Below are 13,456 nucleotides of genomic sequence, written 5' to 3'. Positions count from 1 at the left end.
GGCCTGCTTCCCCCGTCTCTCTCTGCCAGCCTCTCTGCCTGCTTGTGATCGATCTCTCTCTCTCTCTCTCTCTCTGTCAAATAAATAAATAAATAAAATCTTTAAGAAAAAAAAAAAGGACCTATTTGTCTACCTTACATTCACTGATACATGGTTTTGTAATATTTAGTCTTTGGAAAATACTGGTTCACTGACTTAAGCAGATGTTCCACATATTGTCATATTTCATGTACAGTGTTGTCACATGCTGTGTAGCCTCTGGAAAAATCTCTTGTGCACTTGTGAGAGAATGAATGGAAAGGAAAACACCTTAGTAGTACAAAAGTAGTGTCACCTCTCAGATCCTTAGAGGGAAGCCACCGGGGCTCTCGACCGCCTGGGAGAACTGCTGGCTAGAACTTCTGTATACCCTTCACCTGAGATTCAGACTCACCAGTTCTGTATCCTTTGTCCTGTTTGTTGTATCATTCTGTATACATGTGTAGATTTTTTTTTCCCTCTGAATCTTCTGAGAGTGAATTATAGATGGGCCCCTTTATCCCTAAGCATTTCAGCGTATATTTCCTTAGAATAGTGTTTTGTAGAATGCACCTCGGGTTTTTTGTTTTTTATTTTGTTTTGTTTTGTTTTAAGATTTTATTTATTTATTTGAGAGAGAGAGATCACAAGTAGGCAGAGAGGCAGGCAGAGAGAGAGAGGGAAGCAGGCTCCCCACCGAGCCCAGAGCCCGATGTGGGGCTCGATCCCAGGACCCTGAGTTTATGAGCTGAGCCGAAGGCAGAGGCTTAACCCACTGAGCCACCCAGGCGCTCATGCAACTCAGTTTTGTGTCAGGTATTCTGGGCATGAGTACCACAGAAACTATATTTTGTTCTCCGTGATGTATCAGGAGGCATAGTTTATGTCCGTATTCGTGAAGTTCATGTTGATATTTTGGTTCAGTGATATCCTCTGGTTCTTTACCATATAGTGGTGATAACTATAGTTAAATATGGTACTAATTATTATTAGATTAATAGATTAGATTATTGTTAAATTAGAAATTAGATTATTGTTAAATTAGAAATTTGTGGGGAAATACTTCAAGATTATATAAGTTATCTTCTTCTTCATACTTTGAACCACTAACTGTTGATAATTTTGTAGCTCTGTTGATAATTTTGTAGCTCTGTCATTCCCTGTTTGTTTCAGTTCTCTCCATTATTAATTCATGGTTATCTTATTCATTGGCTTCAGTTCCATACCTACCATTCAGTATTTGATGTTCAAGTTTTCCTGGGTTTTCTAGTGGGAGCCTCTGTGACATGTCCCCACTAATTTTGAGCACTTCCTTACTTTTTGGCACTGGACACTCCAGGCTTATAGTATGTTCCCTGTCCCAGACTTAGAGCAGCCATTTCTCCAGGGAGCCCTGGTTCCTTTTATTTATTTTTTTTTTTTTAAAGATTTTATTTATTTATTTGATAGAGAGATCACAAGCAGGCAGAGAGGCAGGCAGAGAGAGAGGAGGAAGCAGGCTCCCTGCTGAGCAGAGAGAGCCCGATGCGGGGCTCGATCCCAAGACTCCGAGATCATGACCTGAGCCGAAGGCAGCGGCTTAACCCACTGAGCCACCCAGGCGCCCCGCCCTGGTTCCTTTTAGTTATTTTGTGTGTGTGTTTTAAATGTTCCTCTTTATTTGGTTTTGGCTCAAAGAAAAAGCTATTTTGGGTTACAAGAATTTGGGGAATAATCTTGAAATTCAACCCAAGTTTATCATAGTTGCAGATCTGATTATTCTGTTTGATTTTCAAAAATTTTTTTTCCCACTATGTTTCTCTAAACTTTAATATTTGGCTGAATTTTTTTTCTCTGTTCATTTATCACTATACCTTGCATTTTCCATAAAAATTAACTTACACTCCTTGGAGAGCTATGTTGTTTTACACTGTTGTATGATTTAGACAGATAATTATTACAAGTCTTTTCACAGACTTCCTTTAAAAGAAAAATTATACCTAAAAATTGAATAGAAAAAGATGACAAATACAAATTAGTAAAATATGTGGGAGCCAGCTCACACAACACACCCCACAGCCCCACTAGAGATCAAGGATTTTTAGCCTAACTTTTTTGAAAATGATTTGTAAAACGGACAAAGATACTCTGGAAGTATAGCAGTGCCTCTGAGTGCCTTGAGTTGGTCTCCAGATTTTTCAAAATAAATAAATTGGCCACAGATGTCCTAAAGCAAGGGATATTAATGTTTTTTCCTTTTGCCAGCTTTAGCTTATAAAGGTTGCTTTCTTTCAAATCATTTGAGAAAAGGAATGAAGTATACTTTGGAAATTCTCTTTTATTAGTAAGTTAATCAACTTTGAAGAGAGAAATAAAATCAAGTAATCTTGGTTGTTCAACAACTTAAAAGAAAGCCAAATTATTATTTGTATCTGCACACTCTCTTATTTCTGAATTATAGAGCCAAAGGAGAAGGTAAAATTCCTGTCAGCCATGTACCTGTTCTGTAGGAGGATGTCACTGTGTCCTGTAACATTACATATCATTCAGTCTTTTCTCCCTTCCCACTACAGGGCTATACCAAGTCCATTGATATTTGGTCTGTAGGCTGCATTCTGGCAGAGATGCTGTCCAACAGGCCCATCTTCCCTGGGAAGCATTATCTCGACCAGCTGAACCACATTCTGGGTAAGGTTACCAAACATTTTAGGAGCTAGATTTACTCAGTTCACCTGCCACAGTTTACGTAAGAGTCACTTCATGAAACTAGAATAGTTCTGACAACCTTGAACCTATGAGTCTGTAATCTTGCTTGATTCCAAATATTAAGGATCCTTGTGAAAACTGTTAAGAAAGGTAAGCATGGGGAGATGGTAAGAAAACAGTTATCAGGGTCCATTGTGTCCACAGCCGGAAGGTCAGTCGGCCTGAGTCTGGATAATTAACAGCTCATTATTTTATCTGATAGGTATTCTTGGATCCCCATCACAGGAAGACCTGAACTGTATAATAAATTTAAAAGCTAGAAACTACTTGCTTTCTCTTCCACACAAAAATAAGGTGCCATGGAACAGGCTGTTCCCAAATGCTGATTCCAAAGGTAAATATTATTTTATTGATTATTTTTCTTAGACTTAATTTTTTGCTTGTTTTATTAGTTAAATCATTAGGTCACTGGCCTGAAAAGTTAAGTCTGTGGCAATTGGGTAATACCTTATTTAGTACTTACTCTGTTGCTTTTTTACCTTTTATTTGCAAGCAGGGGCAGTAGGGTACAGGAATTTGTGAATGATTGTATAGTTTTCCATCTTTGCTTTTATTTTAAATTTATTTTTATTTTATTCTTTTTTTTTTTTTTTAAGACTTATTTATTTGAGCGAGAGAAAGAGAGAGTGCAGGAGTTGGGGGAGGAGCACAAGGAGAGGGGCAAGCAGACTCCACACTGAGCATGGAGCCTGACGTGGGGCTTGATCTCACAACTCTGAGATCATGACCTGAGCCAAAATCTAGAGTCATACACTTAATCAACTGAGCCACCCAGGCATCCCTTATTTTTTTCTTTTTTATAGTATGCTCTACACCCAACATGGGGCGCAAACTTAAAATCTTGAGGTCAGGGGTCAGTCACATGCTCTACCCATTGAGCCAGGCAGGTGCTCCTCTTTGCTCCTTTCCAAAAAAGTTTTTTTTTTTTTTTTTTTAATTGTAAGTAACATACAATAAAAAATTCATTTCAGGTACACAGCATAGTGATTCTATAATTATATACATTATGAAATGCTCACCATGATAAGCGCATTACAATATTATTGCCTATATTCCCTATGCTCTGTTTTTTGTCCCTGTGACTTACTTACTTTTAGGATTGGAAGTTTGTGCCCTTTAATCCTCTTCACCCATTTTTGCCACTCCTCAACCCTCGTCCTCTTTGCTACTTTTTTTTTAAAGAGTTACCAGTATTCATTCATTCATTCTTCCTTTCTTTCCTTCCCTCCCTTTCTCCTTCCTTCTTTCCTTTCTTGAGAGAGCACACATGTGTGCAAGCATGTAGGGCACGGAGGGGCAGAGGGAGAGAGAGACTTTTAAGCAGGTTACGGGGTTCGATCTCATGACCCTGAGATCATGACCTGAGCCAAAATCAAGAGTCGGAAGCTTAACCAATTGAGGCACCCAGGCACCCTGAAAGTTATCAGTATTATTGCTTATATCAATTTCTTCAACAAATGATGCAGGAACAATTAAACATCTATACCGCCCCCAAATAAAAACCTAAAAATGGAACATAGGCCTAAATATAAGGCCCAAAACTATTAAGCTTTGAGAAGAAAACAGAACACAATCTTCATGACCCTAGGTTAGACCAAGATTTCTTAGATAAAATACCAAGAGCCCTCATCCATAAAAGAAAGAGGCGATGGATTTCATTTTACCCTTTTACGTTTTAAGTTACCTTTGTTTAATAATTATGTTATCCTTTATGCCCATTTAGCATGTGTCTGTTAAATATATTAGGTGGTTGGGTTTTTTTGTTTGTTTTTTAATAGGTGGCTGTTTTTAAAAACTTTATACTATTACAGAATTGTGGTAGGCAAAGTAATGACCCCCTCCTCAAAGATGTCCACATCCTAATCCCGAGGATCTGTGAATATTTTAGGTGACATGGCAAAGAGGAATTAAGGTTACAGAGAGAATTAAGGTTGCTTATCACCTGATTTTAAGAAGAAGGAGATTGTGGATTATCTCAGTGGGCCCACTGTAATCACAAGGGCCCTTCAAAGTGGAAGAAGAAATCAGAATTGGAAACCAGAGAGAGAGAGCAGCTTGCCAGCACCTTGGTGCTTGTTCTTCCACAGCTTTATCTTCATACATATCTATATTTTTACCTAAAATTTCCTTTCTATAAATAATTGTTTTATAAGCTAACATTTTTGGTAAAAATTCAGAAGTTTTAGGAATATTCAACTAAAAAGGTAAAAATCTTTTATAATTCCCTAAGGGTCACTGTTAATAGAATTGTGTTTGAGTGTCCTTCCATGTTAGTACATAGATCTGGCTTTTTTTTTAATGATTTTAAAACATTTCATCCAGGGGCACCTGGATGGCTCAGTCCGTAGATCATGCAACTCTTAACCTCAAGGCTGTGAGTTCAATCCCCATGTTAGGTGTGGAGCCTACTTAAAAACAGCAACATTTCATCCATCTTGGAAATTCACCTTTTTCTAACTTTTGCTACTGTGTGTGTTTCTATATGTCTTTACTTTAGTAACTGTCAGCTTAGATGTTGAATTTGTTTTATGTACTAACCTGAGTCAAATAGAATTTGTTTTGGGGTGGCTCAGTCGTTAAGCATCTGCCTTTGGCTCAGGTCATGTTCCCAGGGTCCTGGGATCGAGCCCCGCGTCGGGCTCCCTGTTCAGCGGGAAGCCTACTTCTCCCTCTCCCACTTCCCCTACTTGTGTTCCCTCTCTCGCTGTCTCTCTCTCTCTGTCAAATAAATAAAATCTTAAATAAAATAAAATAAAACTGAATTTATTTTGGATATTAGAGGAACTGTCTTTTAAAATCTTTGATGTAAAGGTAGTGTGTTATCATGGGCGACAGTTTGGAAGTATAGAAAGAATAGGTAAAAGAAACACCCTTAATTACCAGAATCCCAAAGTGACCTTTAACATTTGCTATTCCAGGGTGTGTGCAGCTTTTACCTTTTAGTTATACTTTTGTAATTACATAATGCATTATAATTATAAGATTTTTAAAAATTACACTTTCATGTGCATTGCATGTGTTACTAATTAGATTGGTTTGTATTCTGTATTGTCCCAAGCATGTTACCGAAATCTTATTTCCTAAGTTGCCTTTTTAAGAGGTGGATACATAACAAAACTGCATAAAAAGACTTTGTAATAGGGGCACCTTGGTGGCTCAGTGGGTTGGGCCTCTGCCTTTGGCTCAGGTCATGGTCCCGGGGTCCTGGAAGTGAGCCCTGTGTCGGGCTCTCTGCTCAGCGGGGAGCCTGCTTCCTTCCCCCTCTCTCTCTGCCTGCCTGTCTGCCTACTTGTGATCTCTGTCTGTCAAATAAATAAATAAAATCTTTAAAAAAAAAAAAAAAAGACTTTGTAATAAATAGATTTCCAGGCTTCCCTCCTGTTTGTTTACTCACTTTTTTATTGTGATTTGTGTCAGATTGAGATTTTTATTTAGCTTACTGTCCTTAGGTTAAAGCTATGAACTCTGAGATTTGTTCATTTAGATAACAATAAACATTACTAAAATTCAGAAAGTTAATTTTGAAATGTAGTCCTTGGGTGAAAATAGTGAAGCAGGGAGGGACTATAACTAGAATAAAGAAGGGGGGGGAAATGGGAGTTGGGAGTTCCAGAGTGAGCTGTGTAGCATCATGTGTTAGAAACTGGAGCTTTCCAACCAGAGCTCCTAGTTTCTGTTCATAGCCCAGCTACTTCCTAGCTGTGTGAACTTTTTTTTTTTAAGATTTTATTTAGTTATTTGACAGATCACAAGTAGGCAGAGAGGCAGGCAGGAAGAGAGAGGAGGTAGCAGGCTCTTGGCAGAGCAGAGAGCCTGATGTGGGGCTCGATCCCAGGACCCTGGGATCATGACCTGAGCCGAAGGCAGAGGCTTTAACCCACTGAGCCACCCAGGCGCCCCTAGCTGTGTGAACTTTAAACAAACTACTTAACCTCTCTGGGCCTCAAGTTTTCCCATTTACTTATTTATTTATTTAAAAAAAAAATTTTAAGATTTATTTCTTTATTTGAGAGAGATCGTGCCTGTGTGCCAGGGGAGGGGTAGAGGGGGAGAATCTCAAGCTGAGAATCTTTGCCCTGAGCTCAGAGTCTGATACAGGGTTCAATCCCAAGACCCCAAGATCCATGACCTGAGCTGAAATCAAGAGTCAGAGGCTTAACCAACTGAGCCACCCAGGTGCCCCTCCTGTTTATAAAATAGAGTTAGTAGTAGGACCTGCATCACAGGGTTATATAAAAGTCCAGACCACTGGAATTTGTAGGTCTGGATTCTGAGATCTCGACTGAATTTTTTTCATTAATATATCTTGGAGATCTTTCGGTATCCCTAGTTATAAAGAGTGGTACATAGTATTCCCTTGTAGTGATGACTCATAGCGTCTTTAACCAGTCTCATATTGGACATTGAAGTTCACTTTAGTTATCTGTTGCCGTGTAACAAACTACTCCACAGTCTGGCACCTTATGATAAGACCACCATGTATTTGTTCCTAAGTCCATTGGCCTGGGCACAGCTAAGTGGGTCTGCTCATCTTGCTCCAAGTTGCATGGTCTGAGGTGGCCCCCACCATATCTTACAGTTGCTTCTCCTTTATGTCATTTCCTGTTATCTTACAGTAGACCCAACTGGGCTGCTTCTGATGGCAGAAATATTCCAAGAGAGAAAGAACAGAAACTGCAAAGTCTTAAAATAGCAGACACTTCTGCAGCAATCTGTTGGTCAAAGCAAACTACAAGGTCAGCCCAAATTCAGGTGGTGGAGAAATAAATCTACCCATTGATGGGAGGAGCTGCAAAGAATTTTTGGCCATATTTAATCTGCCACCAGATTGTTTCTAGTTTTTTACTGTAACATACATAAATTGATTTATTTAATAAATAGATCTGAGTGTTCTGTGCCAATGGGGTTCCAAGGCCTTGGACTTAGACCAGCAATAAAACTGATTACCTGCCTGCAGGGAGCTAATAGTCTGAATCTGTACAAAAATGACATAAATAGATGAATGCAAGACTTCAGGGACTCACAACACTAAAACTCTGAAGTGGAAACACTGGCACTTTTAAGTCCGGTTAATGATAGTTTTTAAAAAAGGAAATGTAAATAAATATCTCAAATATGAGGGAAAAAGGTACTCATTTTTATTATATGAGGTGTGAACATTGAAAGATCAGTAATTCCTTTTTTTTTTTAACTGCTCGTAACAGTAGAAGAAAGCATCAAAAGTTTGATGACCGGGGCGCCTGGGTGGCTCAGTGGGTTAAAGCCTCTGCCTTCGGCTCAGGTCATGATCTCAGGGTCCTGGAATCGAGCCCCACATCGGGCTCTCTACTCAGCAGGGAGCCTGCTTCCTCCTCTCTTTCTCTGTCTGCCTCTCTGCATACTTGTGATCCCTATCTGTCAAATAAATTAAAAAAAAAAAAGAAGAAGAAGAAAGAAATGTCTTAAAAAAAAAAATGTTTGATGACCCACCATGTGGTCAAGGCTGTGGGAAAAACGGATGTTTTCAGAGACAGCTAATAGCATATAAATTGGTTGAGTCTCTCTGGAGGGCAGTTTGGGAGTTCTGTCACATCTTTTGTTCCAGCAGTCTTTGGGACCAACCAAATGGAGAAGTGGCATTTTAATTTATTTTTCTTTAATTAGACTGAGATGGGACACCTGGCTGCCTCAGACAGTAGAGCATGCAACTCTTGATCTTAGGGTTGTGAATTCAAGCCCCATGTTTGTGTAGAGCTTAGTTTAAAAAAAAAAAAAAAGCCTGAGATTGAATATTTTTCACATATTTATTAGAAATTTCTGATTGCTGAATCCTTTGAACAGTAGTATTGTAGATTTTTCTTCAAAGGAGTGTAGCTTAGGATTCTCTCCAAAATTACTCCAGTGAAGGGGAAGAAATTATTATTCAACAGATGGTACTGGGCTAGTTGAATAACTGTTTGGGAGAAAATGAATTTAAATCATTACTCATACTTCAAAGTGAATTCCAAAAAAATTGATGATCTAATACGTTTTAAAAAATCATGCCATTAAAAGCCAACAATACTTAGCATATTCAGTATTTTAGAGAAAGACTATCTTCTGAGGCTATAAAAACATACAAACCAAGAAAACAAACATAAGAGAAAAATAGTAGATTTGATCACATAAGGTTTAAGACTTAAAATAGATTAGATAGGTCAGGTGTGAGCAATAGGTATAAAATGTTCCAAATTGAAAAGCATTTGATGGATCCCTATCCTAAAACTATTAATGTTAAGGTAGCTTAGCACCGTGGTTTAGGTTGTATGCTCTAGAATTGGCCCCTGAATTCAAATGGACCCTACCACCTCAAATCTTTGACTTTGGATAAGTAATTTAACTTCTCTGTTTCACAATTTCCTCATCTCAAAATTGGAACAAATTGTATTTCCCACCTCATAGGGTAAATTTGGGAGAGTTACATGAATTATTAGTTTATTGATGTTGGACTCATCATTAATATTAGTCGTGCCTGAAGAACAGAGAGAAATCTAAGACCTCAATGGATAAATAAATGAGCAAAGGATAAAAACACTATTTACATGAAGAAAGAGGTGAGGAAAGTAGGAAGAACATTTTATTTATTTTAAAGATTTTATTTACTTACTTGACAGAAAGACAGTGAGAGAGAGAGAATACAATCAGGGGAGTGGGAGAAGGAGAAGCAGGCTTCCCACTGAGCAGGGAGCCCAGTTTGGGGTTCGATCCCCAGACCCTGGGGTCATGACCTGAGCCGACGGCAGACGCTTAATGACAGAGCCATCCATGCGCCCTATGAAGAATGTTTTAGAGAGTGGCAGTTGAGACTTTGATTTGGGCATATTAAATTTAAGGACACCTAAAGGCTAAATGTTAATTGAATCGTTGAGGAAACTATGCTGCCTCTGCTTAAAGGAATATCATAAAGTCACTAGAAGTGATTCTTAACAAAGTTTTTATAGCATGGGAAAATATTAATGAACAATATTTACTGAGGAAATAATACAGCATTTTTTATATAAGGGATGATCTCAGCTATGTAAAAGAACATGCAGAGAAAAATTCTCTAAAATATTTCAGATTAGCAGTGGTTACATTGAGCAATGGGGTTGTGGGTGCTGGGGCTGAGAGATGGGATCGTGGATGACTCATTCACAGACTAGAGGGTCAGCTGTTTGAGGCTTTCTTGGTTCCACCTCACAAGAACCTACTTCCAATGGCTTAAGCCTGAAGGAGGACCGTACTGTCTCTCATAACTTGACAGGTCCCGTGATGTTTGGATTCCAGGAGATAGCCACTTTGACAAGAACCTGGACCTCTTGCCTTCTTCTCTGATGTCTTTATTGTTAGCTCTTTTCTTGTGGTGATAAGATGGCGACCCAGCAGCTCCTGGTCACACTGACCTGTTTCCTGATAGTTTCAGCCCCGCTGTGGGACTCACGGCTTCTTTGTACTCATCCCTGACCATTCTTTGTGGCCAAGGGAATCAAGATGAAATGTGGCTAGGCTATTGTCATAATTCTCATGGCACAGCCAGGAAGTGTGGGTGAGCCTGAGGTCTTCCCATGGCAAGCGCAGCTCCACAGAAAATGAGGGGCAGTGGGCACTGACAGGAAAGCCAACAGTTCTTTTTTTCTTGCTTCTGTTTATTTTTTGAGATTAAGAAAGTGCAGTTCATATAAGAAGTCTGTCTCCTGTTCTCAGATAACCTGTTTGAAGAGCTTCCAGACTCTTGCTGCACCTGTAAATACATATGTTAGTTGTGAATAGGGTCATAAGCTATATACTTCTACTGCCTGCAGAGAGTTGTATTTATCAGTCTGCTTTGGAATTATACAGGAGGTTGAGAGGGTAAGAAGAATGACGTCTCAGAGCTTGAGAACACAAACCTTCAATGGCCAATGGAATAGAAGTAGGAACTCTTGAAAACTAGAAAGAATGATGGACAAAGAAAATAACTAGTGCATATTTCACAGAAGCAGTAGATGGCATCATGAGAAATGGACATGCTCAGCAGTCTCCATGGAACAGAGGCTTCCAGTTAAAGGATCATTGGGGATTGGATAAAAGTATTTGAGGGGCACGTGCATGGCTCAGTTGGTTGAGCATGTGACTCTTGGTTTCGGCTTAGGTCATGATCTCAGGATCGTGAGACCAACCGCCAGGCTCCGTGCTCAGCTGGGAGTCTGCTTGAGATTCTCTCTCCCTCTCCACCCCTCCCCCAGCTCATGCATGCTTGTGCTCATGTGCTCCCTCTCTCTCAAATAAGTCTTTAAAAAAAAAAAAAAAGACTAGTTGAAGCAGTGTGAATGGGAAGTTTGAAATGGAAAGTGCAGACAGAAACAACTGGTCCAGATGAGGGGGAGCTGGGCTACACATTGGGAGATTTGACTTCGATCAGGGAGAGAGTCTCCTCTTTCTGCAGTAAGGACATGTGCAAATCTGGTGGAAGGACATCCAGAAGGGTTGCTCCTGGGGAACTCTGTTTTCTCAGCACCCTCAGTAATACCTGCACAGAGTAATGAGGTTCATGGGGCAGGAAGGGTATGATTCAAGCTGTGTGAGTTGGGAAGAATCTTAGACTAGAAAAGCACCTGAGCAGAGATGCCCCCAGAACATTGGGAGGCCTTGTTAAGATTAAAAATCTTGAGTTTGGGGGCGCCTGGGTGGCTCAGTGGGTTAAATAAAGCCTCTGCCTTCGGCTCATGTCGTGATCCCAGGGTCCTGGGATTGAGGCCTGCTTTGGGCTCTCTGCTTAGCAGGGAGCCTACTTCCCTTCCTCTCTCTCTCTGCCTGCCTCTCTGCCTACCTGTGGTCTCTGTCTGTCAAATAAATAAAATCTTAAAAAAAAAAAAATCTTGAGTTCGTATGATACACAGTTCTCAGTAGTGTGTTCCTTAGACCTCTGAGGTCCTCCAAGTCCTTTCAGGGTGTCCATAGGGTCAAAACTATTTTCACAGTAACACTAAGGTGTTCTCACACTTTCTCTGTGCTGCCGGCTGCACTCTTGCTGCAGAAGCAGTGGTGAGCAAGACTGCCAGCACCTCGACCCAGGACAAGGCAGTGGCAGTGCCATACCCTAATAGCCAAAAACCAGTGCCAACTGCACCTAAGAATGTCCCTGACAGAGCAGTTAAAAGTACTTGCTTTATTAAATCTCGTCCTTCTCACACGTTCTGTGCACATTGTGTGTGACAAAATGAGAACATAGACACATAGAGCATGTCTGCCACATGTCAAATGCAGTGGTTTTTCCTCAGAGAAAAGTGCTTGTACAGTTTGAACTGTGACTAAACTAACTGCTTCTTAAGATCAATCATCAGTAGGTTTTAAGAGCGGGATTCTAAGACTGGGAAGTTTCAGAAGCATTGTTGCAGTGGCACAGTTTGAACTGCTAGGTCTTTTTCTCTGGCCCTACTCAGAAATTCAGGCTGAGGGTGGGAGTGACAGGTTGCAGCCTTGATCTTGGATGAGAGTTTTGCTGGATAGGTGAGATGGACCCGCAGTGATGCTGTGGAGAGCCAGTCATATGACTCACCCCAGGGTCTGGGCTGGGATGGGAAAGAAAAAAGGCTGAAGGACCAGACGGGCAGGGCAGGGTCATGTTGCTGTGCACCCACTGAAGTTAAAGAGAAGGTATGGGGTTCTAGGAGGCTACCAAGGAGAGTCAGGGATCGTGGTCAGATGTAACCCCAGCCTTGAAGGGACTTCCAACCTTTTAGGGGAAATAAAACCTGTATCCAAGGAAGCATATGCACAGGCAGAATGATTCATGCCATCTGAGTGGTGCCAGTGGATTGCTGTGTGGCGTGGGAGGAGGGAGGCCGGGCACTCTGACTGTGGGATCAGCACCTGCCAGCTGCTTCCCGTTTCTCTCCTTTTCCCCTTCTGTAGCTGTGAATAATGCAGAAATAGCACTAGCAATAAAAGGAAGCTGGAGATCCAGTTATTTTTCAAGTAGCAGAAAAAAGCTATCTTCCTTTGCGATTTTTGCCTGTAGGTTTAAGGGCCTAGAATTTAACTTTGAGAGAACGAAAAGGTCTATTTTAGAGCTGCTTAAGCTGCCAAATACCAGCTGCCTTGAAGTGCTTCCCTATTAGTATCAACAAGGTTTGGAGGGGGAAGTATGCCCCAATGGCTTAGAAATAATGCTGTTAGGATCTGACTTGTGGTCAGACCTTCCTGGATTTTTCCTGACAGATGGTGTCTAACTGGGCAAAAGGCCAAATGACTTCTAATCTCTCAAGAAAGTTTTTGGGGAGAGGTTCCTGGGTGGCTCAGTTGATTAAGCGTTTGACTCTTGGTTTTGGCTCAGGTCATGATCTCAGGGTCGTGAGATTGAGTCCCACATCAGGCTCTGCGCTCAGCATGGAGTCCGCTTGGGATTCTGTCCTCCCCCCCACCCCCCGCCCCTGGACGCACACGCGCACACACTCTCAAATTTATAAATAAATCTTTAAAGATTCTTGGGGAATGTCTCTGAGTTCTTTTATGGTGGCAGGGAGCAGTCAGTGGTTGGGAACAGTAGATGGGATAGGTTTGTTATCCGGGTTACAGATAGTAGGGCTGTAATGTGCAACAAGTGGTATGTCATATGTTCACATATCTGCCAGGGGTTCTGTGGGGCTTGGCATTAAGGCCAGAGGTACCTGAGTTATTGACCATTGTGATGTACTATCCTGACTCTTGAGAGAGC

General features: G+C 40.8%; 1 protein-coding gene across 1 annotated transcript in view; it reads left to right on the top strand.

Moving 5' to 3' along the window:
• MAPK1 (mitogen-activated protein kinase 1) overlaps positions 1-13,456 on the top strand; it is a 112,445-nt gene that overhangs the window by 84,223 nt on the left and 14,766 nt on the right. Inside the window, exons 5-6 of the mRNA XM_032875987.1 lie at positions 2,571-2,685; positions 2,966-3,097. Coding sequence (XP_032731878.1) covers positions 2,571-2,685; positions 2,966-3,097 — 247 coding nt within the window. The remainder of the gene's footprint in view (positions 1-2,570; positions 2,686-2,965; positions 3,098-13,456) is intronic.

The sequence above is a fragment of the Lontra canadensis genome, unplaced genomic scaffold (assembly GCF_010015895.1).
Source record: "Lontra canadensis isolate GAN:19392208 unplaced genomic scaffold, GSC_riverotter_1.0 scaffold57, whole genome shotgun sequence".
NCBI classification, from domain to species: Eukaryota; Metazoa; Chordata; class Mammalia; order Carnivora; family Mustelidae; genus Lontra; species Lontra canadensis.
The sequence above is the reverse complement of the archived record's forward strand: the minus strand, read 5'-3'. Positions and strand labels throughout refer to the sequence as shown.